This window comes from Phaseolus vulgaris, chromosome 5 (genome assembly GCF_051622355.1).
Source record: "Phaseolus vulgaris cultivar YP4 chromosome 5, ASM5162235v1, whole genome shotgun sequence".
Classification (NCBI taxonomy): Eukaryota; Viridiplantae; Streptophyta; class Magnoliopsida; order Fabales; family Fabaceae; genus Phaseolus; species Phaseolus vulgaris.
In genome coordinates, this window is record NC_143502.1 from 7630273 (window position 1) to 7651952 (window position 21680).

The window sequence follows — 21680 nt, forward strand, 5'->3', positions numbered from 1 at the left end:
GTCTCAAAATAGTCGACGAAGTTTGGGGGAAGCTTCGTAAACCAGGTTACCTATGAGGTGGGGAACACTCGACACATGACCGCACTGTTCGAGGTGTACACGTCCATGTGCTTGTCGGGATCGGTCGTACCGTCATAATAGTCCCTGTTAAAGCCCTTCCACCTAGCTGGTAGAGGTACTCCAATTATAGAGTCCGTGAATGGATGTCGGGAGGATAAGACTCTTCGTCAGCCTTTTGGGTGTGGATCTTATCGTTTGATTCCTCAATTAGGACCGGTGGGGGTGGTGAAGGACCTTCCAACAGGGTTGGCGGGCTTGATGGATGGACCCCCTTCCACAAGCTTCCTCTTCATCTCTTCATTCTCCTTTCGGAGAGTTGAATCTCATCCTCATCTTTCCACCTAGTCTCCTTGTTCCTTCTCTTTATTTCAGCAATTCTTCTAGTAGAGACATCAAAAGCGTTATTTGTTAGACATCTTCTCCTTCACCTTGTTTCTGGTTGATACCATCTACCTTCTTCTTTACGCTAATTCTCTCGACTCCATGGTGGATGCTAATTATTCTCAAACGGGATTGAAACCAAGGGAACGATTCAGACTACTCTTCGATCCCTTTCACTCAAAACGAACTCCTTCGTTATCCTGTCTCTTGTCTCTTGGTTTCCGTGAACTCCAAATTCAGTACCGGTAAAAAATACTCAGACGACTGGTGTTATTAATATTGTATAATGACATATACTCAACACTTAATGTTATTAATATTGTATTAATGTTATTAATATTGTATAATTGTATAATGACGTATTTAATTCTTAAAAATAAACTGAATCTCGTTATTTATATAAATATCACGAACTTGTTCTAAATAAAGTATAAATAGAAACGTTATCTGCTAATATTGTGTATTTAATTCTTAAAATAAACTCAATCTCGTTATTTATATAAATATGATGAACTTGTTCTAAATAAAGTATAAATATAAAGTATAAATAGAAACGTTATCTGCTTATTTATATAAATATCTTTTCGTGCTTATTTATATAAATATAATAAACTCACTATATAAATATCATGAACTGAGTCTCTAGTCTCGTTATAGAGACTGTAATCCAGATAAAGTATAAATACAAATAAAGTATGTGATTTTCATATTTTCATAATGTAATTTTTATGACTCAATTGTAATCCAAACAACTCACATTTTCATTATGTAATCCTAATCCAAATAAAGCATAATCTAATCCAAATAAAGTAATCCAAATAAAGTATTTTCATTATGTAATCCAAACAAGTACAAGTATAAGTGATGAAGATACTTGTTCTTGCTTTTTTTAATATTTCGTTTCTCGTTTTTTCCACTTTATTGGAATCTTTCCATCCTATCTGAGAAGGTATAAAAAGTTTACTATTAATAATGGTTTTTAATTACTCCATCCATGTTTCATAATCACTTCATATGTTTACTCATGAGATTTCACCTTCCATCAATATTTACAAACCTTTCACCTCTTATTAATTGGTTACAATAAAAACCAAACAAACACATCACATGAAAACAAAATGAAAACGTCTCAACAAAATTTCTACTTCATTAGAAAAACCAAAACCAAAAAGAAACCTAGGAGCCCCTGGTGAATTCTGCAGAACCTGCTTCTGGTGTGTCACGTTTCTGCATCTGAGATTCATTATTATTATTATTATTCTTTGCTGCTGGTGTGTCACTCTTTGCAATATTGCGTGCATTTGCATACATGTCAACTGGTTGAGAGTCAGAGATCTTTCCTCCTTCAAGGGGAGTGCCATTAACATACGCCACCCTCACTGCTTCATCTTCTGAAAGCCTTGCCTGTGCTGTTCCATACTTTATGTCTTCTTTGCTCTTCGCCATGAATGCTTGCAACTGCAACTTATCTCTAGTGGCTCTGAATGTGAAGATTTGAGTGATGAGATGATGGGTCAAATGGGGTGCATTTATTGCCCCAAGTGCTGTCATACGTGGCTTGCTCTTTGCATGCTTATGTGACAAGTGTGTGTAAACAAGGTTGAGGATGCAGTGAATGGTGACATGTGGTGGATGAGGAAGACAACTAGAATGTTTTAGGGTTTGGAATATTACATCTGCATGCAGGAACTTTATAAACACAAAATATTCATATTATCAAAATTATTTTTAATATTCAAAATGATTCATAGAAAAAGTAAATAAAAATGAAATGTAATTCAATTAAAAAGTGCATTTTCATTTTTTTAACAATATATAACTTTACCACTTCTTATTGTAAGAATAAAAGTAAATAAAAATAAGATATTATATATTTTTTCAGATATTTAGGAACGCCCTTTTTAATTATCATAACAAATACGAAAATGTTATATTTTTTTAAGTTAACATTCTTGTCATAATATTTTAAATGTTTAAATATATATAGTTTAGTCTTGCTTTATATTTTTTTTATAAAAGATTCCATACTTACATTATATTTATAGATCTTCTCGCCCTTAATAATAGGGTTATTTATATCTACATCGATAAAAAAAATTATAATAAAAAATTAATTAATTAAAATCAAGCATTTTTAAATTATTTGGATTTTTTATAATAATCAAATATCGTTAAGTATAAATAGTTCTAAGTTATTATTATTTTTATATACTCTGCACAGATGAAAGTTGAGAATTAGAAAAACATGGAATCAGATTTTTTTTCTTTCTTCACTACAACTACGTTTTATCGTGTTATCCTAACATAAATAGTTTCTGTTTTTTTTTTCCTGAGGTAAAAATGGCTGCAAACCCTTTTTCATCATCAACCATCAATATGAAAATATTTAAAATATAGTAAAAATTATTAATGAATTTCACTTTATTTTTTCAATCAAACAACTAATATTATTTATACTAATAATCCATTCTATTTATTATTTTCTTAATAAATTTTAATTGATAAGAAAGTGTGTAATAAAAATGAAAAAAAAGTGAAAATATTGAATAATGAGAACACGTATTTTAATTATTCTATCTTGTTATCGATTATTAGTGTATCTATTAATATGTGGATACTCGTTATTCATTAATTATTGTTGATAAATTATATTTGAGTATTTTCTTTAAAACTACCTTATCCAAATAAAGTTATTAGTTAGAGAAATATTAATAATTAAAGAATGATTTAGAATTTGATTTCGTGTATTTATATTTTTTATTTTGAAATATAACTTGTTTTTTTTAAAAGACTGGATTTATTTGTATTAATATTTTAGGGTGTAATTTTATTTGAATTATACTTTAAAATTAATTTTTATTATCTGAATTTTTATTTTAAAAACTTGATTTCAAATAATTTTATTTAAATAATAATAAAAAATGTTTGGGTATTATAAAGAATATTTAGAAGTATTACCAATAGCAAGACGAGTAACGAGATGATTTTTTTTAGATAGAATGAACAGTGGATAGGTTATTCGTATTCGCTCTAACCCGTTTGAAAAGATAATTGAGATCATAATTAATTAATGAATTATTTAAATTTTTTGAGAAAAGTATTTAAAAAATTTATTTATTTAAATAATCAGTATTTGTAATGTTTATTAAATATAATTTTGTTAAAGAGTCACTAATGAATATCAATTTTTAAAGCTTCTTTTAGATTATGTTAAGTTAATTTTTAATTAAAATTCACTCCTTTTTTTTATTCAAAATGTTGATTTAAAAAGCACTTTTTATTAATTTAAAGCAAGTTAAATAGACTTGTAAACTTGTATAATGATTTTTTAACTGAAATTAACACATCATTTACTAATGTTGTAAGAAGTGTGGCCTTTTTTTAATCTAATTTTTTTTAACAAAATAGTTAACCTGTTTAACATTTATTTTATTTTTATTCACAAATGTCAAAATTGAGACACTTTAAAAATAATAAATCGAATCAATTTCAATTTTTAATAATTTTAAAATTACTAGTCTAACATACGAAAATGTATTAGCTGTTTTTTAGATTTAGCTTTTAATACAAAAGAAAAGCATATGCAGTGTTTTAAGGGGACCCTAACTTATTAGAGTATTCTCACTTCATAATTTATATTAATTTATTTTAAAAATAACTATCCTCATAGTTTTATTTTCTGCAGAAAGTTCTTTTAACAAGAAAAAATGACCTTTTCAAAAGAAAAAAAGAAGCTTAATAATTGAAGAATATTAGAAACCATTTAAATTTACCGAACCGAGAAGGTTGAACATACACCCGTAAAATACTCCTAAACTCGTATTATTTCACATAAAAAAAATATTTTAAAAATATTAGCACAAGTTTTCCTAATAAAAAAATCAAATTTAGTGCAGCCCAATTAAAAAAAAGTCCTAATTTCCTAAATCACACCAGACAATAATGCAACCCTAATTCCGGCACCACCGTCGACCTGCCACCCGCGACCACCGCAACCGCACGACCTCCTCTGCACAATCGTCACCACCGCGCGACCTGCTCCGCTCGATCGCCACCACCGCCGCACTTGTTCAGAGAAGACGCACGACCTCCGCACTCCAGAGAAGACGCAACACCACCAAAACGAACGTGAAACCGAAACGAAAGGCGAACCCTTAAGACACCGTTTTGGTTAAAACGAAGACCCAGTTGAACTCGCCTAACTCGGAGCAGACTCGCTAGTTTGATAACCATGATGAAGAGTGTGTGACTCTGTTAAGTGTGTAGTTGTAGTATTTGCTCTGTTTTGCTACCTTTGTTCAGTACTCACTCATAAAACAGTCAATCCTCCTCCTTGTGGAAGCAGCCACCTTCAGCAAAGGTGGCTCCGTCTGTGCCCACTAACCTCCCATCTCACTTGGGTCACAGACTCGTCAAGGCAGCATTGAATGTCGGTGATTTCAGGCGTGCCCAACAACTGTTTGATAATATTCTTCAACCAGACCCGACCACTTGTTATACATTAATTTCAGGTCTCACTACTTATGGACTTCCACATGAGGCCATAAGGATCTATGCTTCGCTTTGGGCACGTGGGATCAAACCCCAGAACTCGGTGTTTCTTGCTGTTGCCAAGGCCTCTGGTGCCTCTCGTGATGTCTTGAGAGTCAAGGAGGTTCATGACGATGCCATACGATGTGGGATGATTTCTGATGTTTTCTTGGGCAATGCATTGATTCATGCCTATGGGAAGTGTAAATGCACTGAAGGTGCCAGGCGGGTTTTTGATGATTTGGTTGTGAAAGATGTGGTTTCTTGGACCTGCATGTCTTCATGCTATGTCAATTGTGGATTGCCTAGACAAGGCCTAGCTGTTTTTCACGAAATGGGACGGAATGGGGTGAAGCCAAATTCAGTGACAGTATCTAGCATTTTGCCAGCGTGCTCGGAATTGAAAGATTTGAAGTCTGGAAGGGCTATTCATGGATTTGCAATGAGACATGAGATGATGGAAAATGTGTTTGTCTGCAGTGCTCTTGTGAGCATGTATGCTAGATGTTTAAGTGTTAAACCGGCTAGACTAGTATTTGATTTGATGCCTCATCGAGATGTTGTGTCTTGGAATGGAGTTTTAACGGCATACTTCACAAACAAAGAATATGAGAAGGGTCTTGCCCTGTTTTCCCAAATGAGGAGCAAAGGAGTCAAAGCAGATGAAGCTACATGGAATGCTGTTATTGGGGGCTGCATGGAAAATGGGCAAACGGAGGAGGCAGTGGAGATGCTTAGGAAGATGCAAAGCATGGGATTTAAACCTAATCAAATTACAATTAGTAGTTTCTTACCGGCTTGCTCTATTTTAGAAAGCTTGAGGATGGGCAAGGAGGTACATTGCTATGTCTTTAGGCATTGGTTAGTTTGGGACTTAACAACCCTGACAGCGGTGGTATACATGTATGCTAAATGTGGTGACTTGAATCTTTCAAGGAATGTATTTGGTATGATGCACAGAAAAGATGTTGTTGCTTGGAACACGATGATAATTGCTAATGCAATGCATGGGAATGGAAAAGAAGTGCTTTTGCTGTTTGAGAGCATGCTTCAGTCAGGGATGAGGCCCAATTCTGTTACTTTTACTGGTGTTCTGTCTGGTTGTAGCCACTCAAGGCTGGTAGAGGAAGGACTCCAGATCTTTAATTCAATGGGCAGGGATCATCAAGTAGAACCTGATGCTAATCACTATGCATGCATGGTTGATGTCTTCAGCCGTGCTGGTCGGCTTGATGAGGCATACGAGTTTATACAGAGAATGCCTATGGAGCCAACTGCCAGTGCTTGGGGAGCACTTCTTGGTGCTTGTAGAGTTTATAAGAATGTGGAGTTGGCAAAAGTTTCAGCCAGTAAATTATTTGAGATTGAACCCAACAACCCTGGAAATTATGTTTCATTATTCAACATCCTTGTCACAGCCAAACTGTGGAGTGAAGCTTCAAAAGCCAGAATATTGATGAAAGAGAGAGGAATTACAAAAACTCCAGGCTGTAGTTGGCTTCAAGTGGGAAATAGAGTTTACACTTTTGTTGTTGGAGACAAAAATAACATGGAGAGTGATAAAATCTATGGCTTTTTGGATGAGTTAGATGAGAAAATGAAATTGGCCGGATATAAGCCTGACACTGATTATGTTCTGCAAGATGTTGACCAAGAGGAAAAAGCTGCGAGCCTTTGCAGCCACAGTGAGAGGCTTGCTGTTGCATTTGGGATTCTTAATTTGAATGGACAGTCATCTATACGGGTTTTTAAGAATTTGAGAATTTGTGGTGACTGTCACAGTGTCATTAAGTACATTTCTAAGGTTGTTGGCGTGACAATCATCGTTAGAGACTCCTTGAGGTTTCATCACTTCAGAAATGGAAATTGTTCTTGTCAAGACTTGTGGTGATTATTTGAATCAGGCTTTAGAAACAAGACCATGAAATCTGGCAGAGACAAAGAGTAACAGAATGATCGCCGCATTAGTTCGCATATGCAGACCCTCCATTGTCGTCTTCTCCACACCCTAAACCTTGGCAACAGGTCTTAACTCCCACCCCACTTTCCTCTAATTTTTTATTCCGTCATCTTTTCATTAAACTTTCTATCTTTTTGGTGTTTGACGAAGTGGGGCCCGAAAGTGATTGAATTGTGTTTTCATTTCGTGGATTGTTGTTCTTGTTATGATTTTATTCTATTACTGTTCTTGTGAATACAGACATTTTGATGAGAAGACAAATAGGTGGAGGTGGCAGTGTGCCAACATTGAAGTGCAGAAAAATGTATTACGATCAATTGGTGCCTTTCTTGATTCCTTATCGGGAGATGCACGTGCAGCATGTCGTGCTGTTGTTAAGGTGTATAGTTTGCTTCCTTTTCTTTTTGGGATTTTTAAGTCTAGTAAGTAGCACTTATGAACCTGAATTAGGAGTTTTGATGCCAGTTCATTAGACTTTCTAAATGAAATGTGCATATCTATACTTGTGAAGATTCTGAAACTTATAGATCATTAGGCTTGCTCAATGCCTATTGGTAACATTTCATTGTTCTATAAGATGACCACTGTAATATAAAGTATTTCTCCTAACAAAGATTGGTTTTTATCTGTCCAGAGATCCCAAGATAATTGTTTAAAAGTGGTTGGTTTGTGTGGTGAAGCTCTTGTTGAGGCCATAATTCGTGGAATGACAGAAAGTAGGCTGACTTCTAAAAAAATTGGAAACAACCATGGGTAAGTGGAAGCATGCAAGTTGGAAACAAGGAAACAAGGAATTGATAGAGTCATCTTCTGATTGAAAATATTCAAGACCAATTGTTTGAACCTGTCTTGTCATTGGAAAAACAAATATATATGGCAAAAGAGGGATTGAAAGGCAATTATCATGTTGGTATTAGGAGTTATCTGTGGGACATTCTTGGGTGGCTTACAATTCATTGTGGAGAAAATTTAAACCCTTGTACTCGTGGTAGTGAGCTCTGCATCAACTTACTAATTACATGTGCATGGTAAATTGTATTCCTTCCATTATCATTTCTTGATGATTTAACATGTGTATAAACTTAAAGATAAATAACTTATCCTATGTCTCTGTTTCTTGCTACTGCTGTTGATTATATTTCTGAAAATTTTCAGCTGACCTTTTATTTCACCCGTTGTTGCTTGCCAAATTCACTAATTCTAATTTTTCCTTTCTCTATAGCTTGAGTTTTGTGGATACACTTGAAAAATGGTGCAGAATTTGGCAAAAGGATATTGATGATCATTTTCAAAAGTGAACCAGTATTAAGGGCTGTTCTAATGATGATTCATATTATCAGATGTACTAAAGGTGAAAGGCATGCTATGTTTGAAAAGCTTACTACATACTCTAGATTATACATCATCCCTGGAAAGCTATGGATCATTTGATAAACTTCAACTGGTTGTTAATTTAATTGGGTTTACTTGTTTTTCATTAAATAATATGCCCATTTCAGTATATTTATTGAGAGTTCTATCAAAAGCCTGATAAGAACCTTGGAGCCCAAGGACTTGTAAACTCTGCACTAAAACTTCTAATGTGGGACTCAACTCTCACAACACCTTTCAATTATAGATAAAGATTGATATGTTTTTCTTCACAAACATATTCTAACTATCCTTTGAAAACTCACTAATGGTATTCTTGAGCCCTTGGTTGGAAGTGACGTGCAATCATGTTTGTTATCATGACGGTTTGCATTGTTATGTTCTTCCATGTTAACTTCATTTCAACTCTTAATTTGTCTAGGATATCCTTGGAAATCAGGTGCAAGAATTTTTCATTTCTAATGAGACACTTTGCAAGCCTCTTTGCTTTAATTTTTGTTTCCTTCTACACTTGGATCCTGTCTCCTATGGTCTCTCTTAAATATTATTCATTCATTGTTGCAATCATTCACAAGTAATAAAAGTTGATATTAGCTAGCAAGCATTGATTAAACTAGTGCAATGGTTTTATTATGATGAGCTACCTGATCCTCCCTCTGGATGCTTGTGGGATAATATGGATGATAAAGAAAAGCTATTTAATCTACAACCATATGTGGAGTTTTATTGACTTTCTGAGTTTTGGATTTTTGGAAAATATTCAGGAAGCTTGCTGGAATTGATGGAAGAGGCCCCAACACCCAAAAGAGCGTCTAGGACCAACCTTGCATGAAAGGCAACCAAGAGAGCGTCTAGGACCAACCTTGCATAGAGGGCACCCACAAGTAGCGTCTAGGCCACACAAGAAGCGTCTAGGCCACACAAGGAGCGTCAAAGAGAGTTGACATCCAAGAAGGGTGACGTCCAAGAAGGCCTAACAAAGTGTAGCTTAGTCTTATTTGTGGTGTAAATAGCATAGCCTTATGAACCTTTGTTTAAATTCTGCAAATTAGGATTAAGGAGGAGTTAACCTAGATTAGCTACGGTTTCTAGAAGCTCTCCACTAATCTAGGACGTCCATGTGCAAGTTAGGAGGCCATGTGCACCCATGTGTCATGTGCTCCATGTGCTACTCTTTTGCATTTCATTTGGCTTGCATTTGCTCATCATTTAGGTCATCATTTCAGGTCCTCCTATTTTAAGATTGAATAGAGTATTGTTATGCTGCCAAATTTGAGTCATACCTTACTCCTTGCCTAGAATCTAGGTTTTAATCTTCACTCCATCACCTTCAAAGGGGCTGGCCGAACCTCCCTAAATTCCTACTCTTCATGCACCTCCAAGACACCCATACTTCCTAGGAAGGCCTTGCTTCATCTCCTCCACAAGCTTCCGCAAGTTTCATCTCCAAAACGCAAAGAAGAGCTCAAAGGAATGCCATCATTTGGTATCTAGGAATGCCATCATTTGGTATCTAGAGCTATGGTTCTTCACAAATGAGTATCTCTTTGCATTTTTCTTTTTAAGTTCTGCTTATTTCCAAGTTGTTCATCTTGATTTTCTATTTTTAATATGCTTGTAAGGAGGGGTGTTATAAGATATTCCTCATTCTTTCTAGATTCACACCACCCCTCACTTGGCTTTTCTTTTTCTTTTTCTTTAGCTTCCCTTTCGTCTTCATTTTTTTTCTTTTGTATCTTTCTTTCCTTCTTTACTTTATGGGAAGCAAACAATTTTTCTACCCTCATTTCCCAATCTAAGAAAGCTTCTACATTTTCTCTTCCTCTCTTGGGTTTTCTTCTATCTCTTCTATGTCTTCTAGGGGTTGCTTGATAATAATCATTTATTCTAAGGCTTCCCTCCCCAAAAGAATCATGATCTTTAGAGATAGATGCATGAAAAGGTAATTTTTTTGAAATGTGAGACTTCTCATCCTTTGCTTTAGTCAATTCATTAGTTTTGGTCTCATTCTCCAATTGTTTAGATGAAATTGATTGAATATCCTTGGAAAGTTGTTTTAAAAGAGATTTCAAGGATTTCACATCACTTTTAAGAGATTTTGAGGAGTGAGAAAACATGACTAAAGTTTTGTGTATAGAAATGTTTTACTTTAAGAAAAAAGAGGAGAGTTAATGAAGGTAGTTTTCCAGGTAAGAGAGGTGAGTCACAATGGACTACTTAAATACCAAGTCTTGCCTTAGCCAAAAACTATCCCTCAAGATCTTCACACAAATCTCTCTTTAGGTAAATCACTTAAAACACAATGAGGATGTAGAAATCAAATTTTTTATGCACAAAAACAAAGCAAGTTATCTAGCAAATTTTCAAAGCTTTAAACAAGGCAAAAACAAAAGCAATTAAGCGTAGCTAACTAAAGGCAATTGGCGTAATTAAAGCAATTAACAAATGCTAAGCTAGAAAGTTTAAGCTAGTCGGCCCTAGGTGAGGCTTCTTGGACACTGGAGCCCTTGAAGACACACTCACCGTCTAATTGCGTGATTAACAAGTAATTAACAAGAGTTAAATTGCAAAGAAATTAAATGGCACTCCCTTTGTTGATTTTCTAAATGCACTCCTTTTGTTGTTTCTTCTTTGTTGGGCCTTCCAAGGTGTGTGGTGTATTTAGTATGTGTTTGTTGCGGCCCCTTGCCTTTGATCCTCTTGGAATTAGGTAATTAAATTCTTCAATCAAGCACCTATTAAGCAAAGCTAGACTCCCCTCAAGTCAATTCCCACTCAACAAGTACCGATTGAATTTTTAATCCACCACAAAGCTTAGAGGTCAAAGAAATAAAGCAAGAAACAAATTAATTTGAAAAAAACAGTACCACACAAATGGAATTAAATGTGACACAACTTAGAAAGAGTTCAAATGAAATTAGACAAGCAAATAAAAAGGCACTCAAATAATGGATGGCACACACAAAAAGGAATCCTAAGGAATAGCACTAGATTTGATTTAAAAACCAAAAACAACACCACTGAAACAAAATGTTGTGGTCCAGAATGCGTGACTTTCGCAGATTTATGCTGAGCTGACTCTTTAATATTTGCTTCTGAAAATTGATACTCAAACGAATCAAGATCTTAACAAATTTTTGGCGTTGGTTTCACTCCAAACGCATGCACCATTTAATTTTAATAATTTTTTTAAAATCAGTGCTCAGAACCGCCAAATGTAGCGTTAGGATTGCACACTTTTTTTGTCAGATTTATCTTTTTTTTCAACTGATTCTTTTTTTGTTCTTTTGCTAACACCTCAATCTAGTGAAATCCAGAAGCTCAGAATTTTCTTATGTTGTATTTAATTTTCATAAGCAAAATTAGCCAAAACATATTGGTGGAAAACAGAGGATTCTGAACATCTGGAAACAAAAACAGAATGATATACCAACAAAAACACAATGGAATCAGTGTAATGGAATTTGTGTGGATCTAGCACACAAATATGAATTCAAACTAAAAATTAAAAAGCACCAAAGGATCAAAACAAAACAGATTTCAGATCAAGCATTCAAACAAAAACAAGAAACAAATAAACCAAGAAAAGTACTACTAGTATTTGTTGACAAATATGGAAACACATGACTTAGACAAAACTTATGGATTCATAAAATGAAAAGACTCAAGAACATCATATGACCCAAATGAAATTTCAAACAAGACTCAAATACCTAAAAAAAAAAAAAAAACAGCAACACAAAAATATCAAGAATCCTAAACAAAATTGAAAATAGATGTTCAAGCACAATTTTGAACAAACCCATCGATTGAAATGAATAAACAAGCATTCAAATCATATTAAAACAAAAAAACAGCAAGACAACTTGGAATAAAGATGAAAAACTTGGAAATAAGAAAAACACAAAAAGAAAAATGCAAAGAGATACTCATCTTTGAAGAACCATAGCTCTGATACCAAATGATGGCATTCCTTTGAGCTCTTCTTTGCGTTTTGGAGATGAAACTTGCGAAAGCTTGTGGAGGAGATGAAGCAAGGCCTTCCTAGGAAGTATGGGTGCCTTGAAGGTGCATGAGAGTGGGGAATTGGGGAGGTTTGGCCAGCCCCTTTGAAGGTGATGGAGTAAGATTAAAACTTATAGGCAAGGAGTAAGGTATGACTCAAATTTGGCAGCATAACAATACTCTATTCAATCTTGAAATACGTGAGGCTGGCTCCTCCTTTTATAGGCTAAAGAGGACCTGAAATGATGACCTAAATGATGAGCAAATGCAAGCCAAATGAAATGCAAAAGAGTAGCACATGGCCTCCTAACTTGCACATGGACGTCCTAGATTAGTGGAGAGCTTCTAGAAACCGTAGCTAATCTAGGTTAACTCCTCCTTAATCCTAATTTGCAGAATTTAAACAAAGGTTCATAAGGCTATGCTATTTACACCACAAATAAGACTAAGCTACACTTTGTTGGGCCTTCTTGGACGTCACCCTTCTTGGATGTCAACTCTCTTAGACGCTCCTTGTGTGGCCTAGACGCTCCTTGTGTGGCCTAGACGCTTCTTGTGGGTGCCCTCTATGCAAGGTTGGTCCTAGACGCTCTTTTGAGTGCTGGAGGCTCTTCCATCAGGAATGTTATTATGTCTTGTCTTGATTTTTCCTGGCGGTTGTTCGTTAAAATAATCAAAATGGCTTATAATCTATCTTTGTGGAAGATAGTTGATATCATGGCAAATCTCATGGTTGAAATTAGTTATTTTTTAAATAAATTAATATAAATTGTGAAGTGAGAATACTTTTCTTTTGTATATAATCAAAAGCTAAATCGAAAAAAAAAATTAATACATTTTCGTATGTTAAACTAATAATTTTTAAAATTATTAAAAATTGAAATTGATTGGATTTATTTTATTAAAGTGTCTCAAATTTGATATTTCTGAATAAAAATAAAATAAATTTTAAAAAGGTTAACTATTTTGTTGAAAAAAATAAATTAAAAAAAAAACACTTCTTACAACATTAGTAAATGATGTGTTAATTTCTGTTAAAAAATCATTATACAAGTTTGCAAGTCTATTTAACTTGCTTTAAATTAATAAAAAAAATTAAAATCCACATTTTGAATAAAAAAATAAGTGAATTTTATTAAAATCAACTTAACATAATCTAAAAGAAGCTTTAAAAATTGATATTCACTAGTCACTCTTCAGCAAAATTATATTTAATAAATATAAAAATTATTATTTAAATAAATAACTTTTTTAAGTACTTTTGTCCAAAAAAAAATTGCATAGTTCACTAATTATCATCACAAGTAGTCTTAAGGGGTTGTAACTAGCTACTTGTTCCATCCAAAACAAAGGCTGATCTTCCCTGCACTATATCAATTCAGACTTACACCCAACACACTGATGTGAAATGTTTGTATTGTCCTTAATGAATTAAATTTTTTGTCTTTCAAATATTCATATCCATAAATTAAATCACAAAATTTTGGATATATAAATCAAGAACTAATATGTCACTTCTGAATTTCACCATCTGAAAGTTTTACCTGGACAACATAAATGACCTTCCGGATATCAAGATTCGTAAGCAAACATAAATGAGTTCCGAATCTCAATCCTCAACACCATTTACAATACAACATTCTGAATATGAAAAATTCAAAACTCATAACTCACTTCCGAATATGACCATCTGAAAGCTTAAATGAAATATGAAAAAGACCTTTCTATGCATTAAAAACATGATTAAACAAGTATTGGACTTGTACTAATCCTTTTGTATAGAAAAACCTATTAGAAAATTATAAATAGAAGGAGGGTCTCAAGGTAAAAGTTAATGAGAGTTTTAATCTTAAACTTGCAAATTTGAGTATAACTATACTGACTTGAGCGTCAAGTGTATTTACAGGTACTTTCCATACTACATAAGAAGAGAGATCGAAACAAAGAACTGAATGACCTGAAAATCGAAGAGCCTGAGTGAAAACATTGTCTTGTAAAAACACTTGTTAAGGATTTACCCACAATTATCTAGATTTTTTTCATTCCTAATCATAATTCAACAAAACTATTATTACAAACTAAAAATTTACAAGCTACAAACTAGAATACATTATTTAATGTAAAAACCTAATCACTCATTATAAAATAATTCAGTGACTTGGAGACTAATTTATTCTATATTATTTTGACCTAAACTTGTGTTTGGTTAGGGAGTATAGAGAGTGAGATGAGAGAAACAGATTCAAATAGCCCATTCTTTTTTGGCTCCTCCAATCTTGACGTTTAAATATTGTTTCGTAAATAAAATATATGTTTAATATATTTATGCTTTGTCGTGAAAGAAAATAGTTGGTTAACTAATAAAAAACTAATTACATGTAATTTTTAAAATAACTATTATAACTTATCATACATATCAATTACTATTAGATGCTTTTGCAAGAGAAATTATAAGAATATATTCTTCTTATTACACTCTTTTTTATCAATTAAAATTTATTAAGAAAATTATAAGTAGAGTGGAGAGAATGAATTATTAGTATAAATAATATTAGTTGTTTGATTGAAAAAATAAAGTGAAATTTATTAATAATTTTGATATAATTATAATCCATTTATTTTGTATTGATGGTTGATAATGAAAAAGGGTTCGTTGGTGGAATGTGAAAATAACGCAACCATTTTTATCTCAGAAAAAAAAAACAGAAACTATTTGTGTTAGGATAACACGATAAAACGTAGTTGTGGTGCAAACGTAGCTGACGCTGCTGAATGAAAATCCTCAGTTGTTGGTACCTTTCTCTCTTTCTCTTTCTCTTTCACACTCACTTTCTCACTTGTTAATTCTAGCGAAGGATCAATCTTCACTCTTCACTGTGAACTCAGTGAAATTAGTTTCAAGATCCCTACTAAGTACGAGCAGAACCTATGCACAATGTTTCTTAATTTTTGTTCTATGTGCGAAACTTGACCAACTAGGACTCATTCACCATCGTTATACATCATTTTCCTACTTCAATCATGGCTTCACTGCTGAATACAGTGTCACCAGCTGCAAATTTATCCCCCAAAACAAAACGACCCACTTGTGGCGGTTTCTTGCACTCCCAACTTCCGAATCTCCACACTTTTTCCCTCAACAAGGGTTTTTCTAGGGTTTCGGCTTCGACCCAGATTGCCATTGCCCCAAAAGATACGGTTTTTAATCTCCCCAAATGGAGAGGTGGGAGGAATGACCCTAGGGGTAAAGAGCTGAGGGTCTATGATGCATTTCTCCATTTAGAGTATTTGGTAGGTAAGGGCCAAAAGCCAGAGGTGACTCAAGCAACACAGCTTTTGTATGATCTTTGCAAGTTTAACAAAGCTAGAAAGGCTGTGAAGGTGATGGATATGATAGTTGATTCAGGTATTATGCCTGATGCAGCCTCTTATACATACTTGCTCAATTTTCTGTGCAAGAGAGGCAATATTGGGTATGCACTTCAGTTGGTTGAGAAGATGGAGGGGCATGGTTTTCCAACTACTACTGTTACCTACAACACTCTTGTTAAAGGCCTTTGCATGCATGGCAACTTGAACCAGAGCTTGCAGCTCTTGGATAAGTTGACAAAGAAGGGCTTGGTCCCGAATGCATTCACATTTTCTTTCCTTCTGGAAGCGGCGTATAAGGAAAGGGGAGTGGATGATGCCAGGAAGCTTCTTGATGAGATAATTGCCAAGGGTGGAAAGCCTAATTTGGTCAGTTACAATGTGCTGTTAACTGGGTTGTGCAAGGAAGAGAGAACTGAAGATGCTATCAGGCTTTTCAGGGAATTGCCTGCAAAAGGGTTCACTCCTAGTGTTGTGAGTTACAACATTTTGCTGAGGAGTTTGTGCTATGAAGAGCGGTGGGAGGAAGCGAACGAACTTCTTGCAGAGATGGATAAACAGGGCCAGTCTCCCTCGGTGGTTACTTATAACATATTGATTACTTCACTTTCATTTCATGGAAGAACAGAACAAGCTTTCCAGGTTTTGGATGAAATGACAAGGAGTGGGTTCAAGGTGAGTGCTACTAGCTATAATCCGATTGTTGCCCGTCTCTGCAAGGAAGGGAAAGTGGATCTTGTTGTTCAATGTATAGACCAAATGATTCAACGACGCTGTAATCCTAATGATGGAACGTACTGTGCTGTTGCAATGCTGTGTGAGCAAGCTAAGGTGCAGGAGGCTTTCTTTATAATCCAAAGCTTGGGTAGTAAACAAAGCAACCCTATGCATGATTTTTACAAAAACGTGATTGCAAGCCTGTGTAGGAAAGGGAACACATATGCAGCCTTTCAGATGTTATACGAAATGACAAAGTATGGATTTACTCCAGATTCCTTTACCTATTCATCTATGATAAGAGGAATGTGTAGGGAAGGAATGCTAGATGAAGCCCTTAAGATATTCAGGATTTTGGAAGAAAATGACCACATTCCTAATATTGATAACTACAACGCACTTATACTTGGATTTTGCAAAGCTCGGAGAACAGACATGTCAATAGAGATATTTCTGATGATGGTTAACAAAGGATGTGTGCCGAATGAGAATACCTATACCATTCTTGTGGAAGGGCTTGCTTTTGAAGAGGAGACAGATATAGCTGCAGACCTGTTGAAAGAGTTGTGTGGGAAGGAGGTTCTGAGCCAAAGTACTGTTGAAAGGCTTTGTATGCAATTCGACTTCAAGGAATTAATAGCAGCAGAGTAGTGACATATACCCCCTAACTCAAAGTAAGTAGCCATATCTGCCTTCAGATATGAATGGAGTTTTCTCAGCTTGTTTGTCCCTAGATTGTTGATTAGGTAAGTAAAACAATTTCCCAAATACTTGGAATTTTGATTGAATATAATCTCTAGAGATGAATAATGAAAAGGCTCAAGAAGATAATACAACGCTGATGCATTTTCTCCCTTGCTTTAGATTTAACCTATTTTGGCGATTTGAGTTCTTTGAGTGATTTGTAGATTTGTTTCTTGGTTACAAATTACTTTACATGGCATTTTTATTGCGTTGTGAATGTGTGCTTACCCTCTCCAGTGAAAACATTTCATTTATTGCAAGCTATAAATTCTAAATCCCAGATACTACTAACTCACTATTCATTACTTACCATTATTTCCTTATGTGCTTTTGAATTTCCCTTTTGGCATATCCTAATTGAGTATGCAGGAGTAAGTAGTACATACATTGAGTAAGATCTAGACTCTTAGTTACTAACATATCTTTCTTGTGCCCATTTTCTCTACATTAATCGTTTGGAACTTTCAGTTTGTTGAAGGAGTATTACACATTGACATTATGTTCTTCCCTGGCACTTCAGATATCAATATATCATGAAAAAGGTTAAAGATTATGTAAAATATATCTGTGTAAACTCTTCAAGACTGATACAGATCATCGACTTCAGGCAAAACACAAGTTTACTATTGTTAGAAATGATGTTCTGTCTGTGTTTCTTCCAAGGATTAAAAATATTTGAGAATATAAACTTGGATGGAAATGTATCGTTTTCATGTTGAGTTGTGCAGGAATAGTTCCTGGTATTACTTATGCCTGGAAAAGTAACACTTAGATGGGGTGTTTTTACTACAAATGAAAGTTTTAGGATATCAAGAATCTGAAATTGAAATCATTTTTACTTTCATGTGTTTTTTTAAATGATATATTCAGGAATCGCATGGTTCTGAGAATGTCCTTTTTATGCAAACAATTACTTTTGTAAAAGGTGAGAATATAACATTTTTTCAGAAAGAAAAAATTATTGCGATATATATTTAATATAAAAGTATAATTATATAATATATATTACAAAAACATTTAAGTAACATGTGGACTGATGATATCGAAAACAATTTTTAAAGTACAGTATTAGTTAATTGTTTACAAAATAATAGTGTTAGTAAAAATATGTAAAAATTACTCTGATATTTTTTAATGAAAACAAGTTTATAAATTAAAAGTTATACTCTTTTAATGATATAGAAACAATAATAGATGAAGAATAAAATTCAAATTAATTTTCATAATATTATAAAAATCTTATTAGTGTACAATAGAAGCATAATAAGGAAATAATTTTTAGCCACTTTATTTAAAAAATAATAATTTGGTATTTAAAGAGTTCAGTGCTCTCTTAATCTTCTATAGAATCAATGTAATCCTTTCCATTTAAATCGCACTAGCAACTTTAAAACGGCATTTGGACCAAAAAAAGTAACAAATTTTTTTAGTAAATTATAAAGGACTAAACTAAACCCCTTAAAAGTAAAGATACCAAATTTAATTTTGTAAATAAAAACTAAAAAAACGTAATTGATCTTAAAAAAAATATAATTATATATAAGTGTATTTGTAAATTTCTTTATAAGAAACTTAGGATATTTTAATTACAAGAATTATATACATATATAGTCATAGGTTTAAGATAAGTGTTATAAAACATAAGACCCTAATCATAAATAAAATCCTAGGTTATAAAAATAAAATTTTCTATTTAAAAACATCAACAATCAAATAAATGCAATTCTTTTGAGCTGGTTCTTACATTATTGAAAAATGCAATTTATAATCTATATTGCGTAACAACATGACTAAGCAACTCACTAAATTTAGTTTTAATAGAACAAACTCTAAAGAATTTTAAACAATTTACAATTCTACATATTTTATTTTAAACTTAATTATCTATATGATACAATTTATCTTCCAATGAAGATAATAATGGTTATTTCCTTTTAAAGTAATTTCAAAGTCCCACATAAGACTACTCTTATAATGAAAATGACCATTTAAATATGATTACATGTGTGAAAAATTAGCCGGTGTAAAGCATATAATACTGGAACCAGGTGCAAAATTTAAACCATATTAATAAATACAATAATTTGATATATGAATAAAGATAAATAGTAATGTATGAATACAAGTTTAAAATATAATTTTACTTTAAAAATAATAATAATTTTATAAAAGAGAAAAGTTAAATGAACCTGATAAAAAAGGCAACCTGGTAAGAAAATCTGAAAATTATAGGTCAATTTTGTTGCCTGCACTGTCAACTCATGAAGACAGCTCTATTTTGGCATCTCTATAAAATGATAAATTTCAGGTAACTCATAAAATAAAATACTACTAATAATATATATAAGCTATTCGGGTAAACCAGGAAGTATACAAAAACAGTACATAATTAGATTCCATAAAAACACTCATCATAACTTAACCCACTCAATAGTCTTAATGCATTGATGCTAAACTGAGTCGTGAGATACGCCTCCCCTCCCAACTAGATCTCATGATCATTCGAGCCACAACCCAAAATGCCATGAAGATAGGAAGGAAAGCTCATCTGACTCCTGATCAAGCACCTACTTAGATCTTTGTCTCATCTTTCGGCGCTTCCTCTTCAACCTCCTCATGCGCTTCTTCTTCCACTGATACATTGGAACATTACATTAGTATGATACAAAAGGGAAAAACAGAAACTTGTTGCAACAGCCATAGTAGGTTAAGTACATATATATCCTGTGCAGAATGATACCAAACAATTTTTTATAGTACATACGAAACAACTTGCTGCAATACCCCTTCAGGATTTAAATCCTCTGCAGTCAGAGAATCAACTTAAAGAAATAAATAGGTGATGATTTCACACAATTTAGAAGAGCCAAATTCCTTCATTTATCACTCTCCTCCACAATGCCAAATCCCTAACCTTTCCTTTACAATGTATTCGGCATTGGTGAAGTAAAAGGGAGAGTAGGAGAAGATAGAAATCTATTAGTTTTACATGGTTTTCCTAAGGGCTAAAATCCCTCCACACCCATATTTAGGGAGAAAAGAAGACCTCCATTATTAGAATGTGTTCACAAAATTTGTTGACAAAACTATCCTTGAAATTTTACTTACTCTCCCCTTCATTATCGGGAATTGCCGTATTACAGTATATACTATTACTTTCTTTCCCCTTCCTTTGCACTAAAAGGATTCCCCTGGTTTGAAATTTGAACCAAACATGTAAAACAATCAGATGCTTTTGACAGAAAATGCATAAAACAAAATTCACTAGTCAATTCAGAGAATGGGATTCAAGAATCATTGATTAACCTAAATATGTTCCTCATGAAGACAATTCCAACGACCTCTTAATGTCTCACACTACTCAAAATTCCTGCCATTTGAGCAATTAGACAAGCATCCAGAGGTTGTACCACAAGGGAACCCAAGAAACGATACCCATGTAGTGAACAACGCCAAATCCAGTCGAATCAAAATTCAGAGCTAATCTAATAATTTTAAATGCAATACTTAATGCAATTCACTTTCTACCCAAGAAGGCACTTGCGAAAACCAAAACCAACAAACAATATCCCCTTTTCAATTTCCACAATCAAACAGTGCATCGAATTCCTTCGAATCAAATACAACCACAAACTGCAAATATCATACTAGTCTACTTCCAAGGAATACATCAGCAATTCAGAAAGGACAAAAAAAAGTCCATGCAAAATCAATATTGAACAAAAAAAAAACCACATCAAACATCAGACAATCAAGTGAAACATCCTAATTCCCGAGAACAAAGACAAATTCATAATTATACTCAGATCCTAAAAGCTCAGAACACGTAAAATATAAACAAAATAAAATAATCATGATATAAACATGAATAATGAAAGGAAATGCGTTTAACCTTAGCTCTCATCTTGAACAACGAAAACTCTCAGGCTTTTCTCTCAAAGATGTCGATTTTCTGCAGAAGATGATCCTGAATGTGAACCTGTGGCGACAAAAACCCTTGTTTCAGTATTTATAGCGATAAGCGCGAAGCCCTAACTCTCTTTATGGGTCGGGTCGGGTTATCTAAGGTCATAATTGTAATAATGAAAAATATATTTGAGGCAAAGTGTCACTTCTTTCCAATGATAAAAATAACTTTTGTTGAAAACTACTTAGAGTTAAAATAGAAAATCCTTTCACCAATAACAAAAACTAAAAATAATCATAACTTTATAATTATTCTATAACTTCCTTTTTGTTACATACAAATTCTTACCATTGTATTCTTTTGAGTAACCTTTTTCAAATTAAAATAACTATCAATAAACAAAACTACCTACAAAATAAATAAAAACTATCAAAATTATTTATTTATTTTTTATAATTTTTTTACAAAATTTATTTATGATCAATGATATCTTTTATTATAATACTCATTTTATACCATTATCTATACTATTATATAAAGAAAATACATTATTTAGTAATTTTCTTTGATGTTATCTTTAATTGGATATTATACCATCTAATAAATAAAACACAATTTATTTAATGAAATAATTGA

The 21680-nt window shown here is 33.3% G+C and overlaps 3 protein-coding genes and 1 long non-coding RNA gene across 5 annotated transcripts; 2 read left to right on the forward strand and 2 right to left on the reverse strand.

Annotated features, from left to right (window-relative positions):
* Window positions 1-1483: 1483 nt before the first annotated feature.
* SMP1 (seed maturation protein) lies at window positions 1484-1950 on the reverse strand. The gene has a single exon (XM_068645071.2). The coding sequence runs from the start codon at window positions 1885-1887 to the stop codon at window positions 1618-1620; it is 270 nt and encodes an 89-aa protein (XP_068501172.1). The 5' UTR covers window positions 1888-1950; the 3' UTR covers window positions 1484-1617.
* A 2352-nt stretch (window positions 1951-4302) lies between these two features.
* On the forward strand, window positions 4303-9522 carry LOC137835043 (pentatricopeptide repeat-containing protein At1g20230). 2 transcript variants are annotated; one of them, XM_068643341.2, is made up of 5 exons: window positions 4303-6996; window positions 7172-7310; window positions 7566-7959; window positions 8154-8282; window positions 9067-9522. In XM_068643341.2, exon 1 carries the CDS (start codon window positions 5123-5125, stop codon window positions 6860-6862), a length of 1740 nt encoding a protein of 579 aa, XP_068499442.2. In that variant the 5' UTR covers window positions 4303-5122; the 3' UTR covers window positions 6863-6996; window positions 7172-7310; window positions 7566-7959; window positions 8154-8282; window positions 9067-9522. The 2 variants fall into 2 exon arrangements, with proteins under 2 accessions (XP_068499442.2, XP_068499443.2); XM_068643342.2 differs by lacking the exon at window positions 8154-8282 and having other exon boundaries at window positions 4331-6996.
* A 5532-nt stretch (window positions 9523-15054) lies between these two features.
* LOC137835042 (Pentatricopeptide repeat (PPR) superfamily protein) lies at window positions 15055-17904 on the forward strand. The gene is made up of 2 exons (XM_068643340.2): window positions 15055-17067; window positions 17606-17904. Exon 1 carries the CDS (start codon window positions 15329-15331, stop codon window positions 17042-17044), a length of 1716 nt encoding a protein of 571 aa, XP_068499441.1. The 5' UTR covers window positions 15055-15328; the 3' UTR covers window positions 17045-17067; window positions 17606-17904.
* A 1549-nt stretch (window positions 17905-19453) lies between these two features.
* LOC137835044 (uncharacterized) lies at window positions 19454-21118 on the reverse strand. Its single transcript, XR_011085003.2, has 2 exons — window positions 21030-21118; window positions 19454-19770 (listed from the first exon to the last, which is right to left on the reverse strand). It is a non-coding gene; the product is annotated as an uncharacterized LOC137835044 (long non-coding RNA).
* Between the last annotated feature and the right edge of the window lie 562 nt (window positions 21119-21680).

Bases quoted from the DNA above. Each gene is read 5' to 3' on its own strand.
- SMP1 (XM_068645071.2), bottom strand. From the start codon at position 1,887: ATGGCGAAGAGCAAAGAAGACATAAAGTATGGAACAGCACAGGCAAGG.
- LOC137835042 (XM_068643340.2), top strand. From the start codon at position 15,329: ATGGCTTCACTGCTGAATACAGTGTCACCAGCTGCAAATTTATCCCCC.
- LOC137835043 (XM_068643341.2), top strand. From the start codon at position 5,123: ATGATTTCTGATGTTTTCTTGGGCAATGCATTGATTCATGCCTATGGG.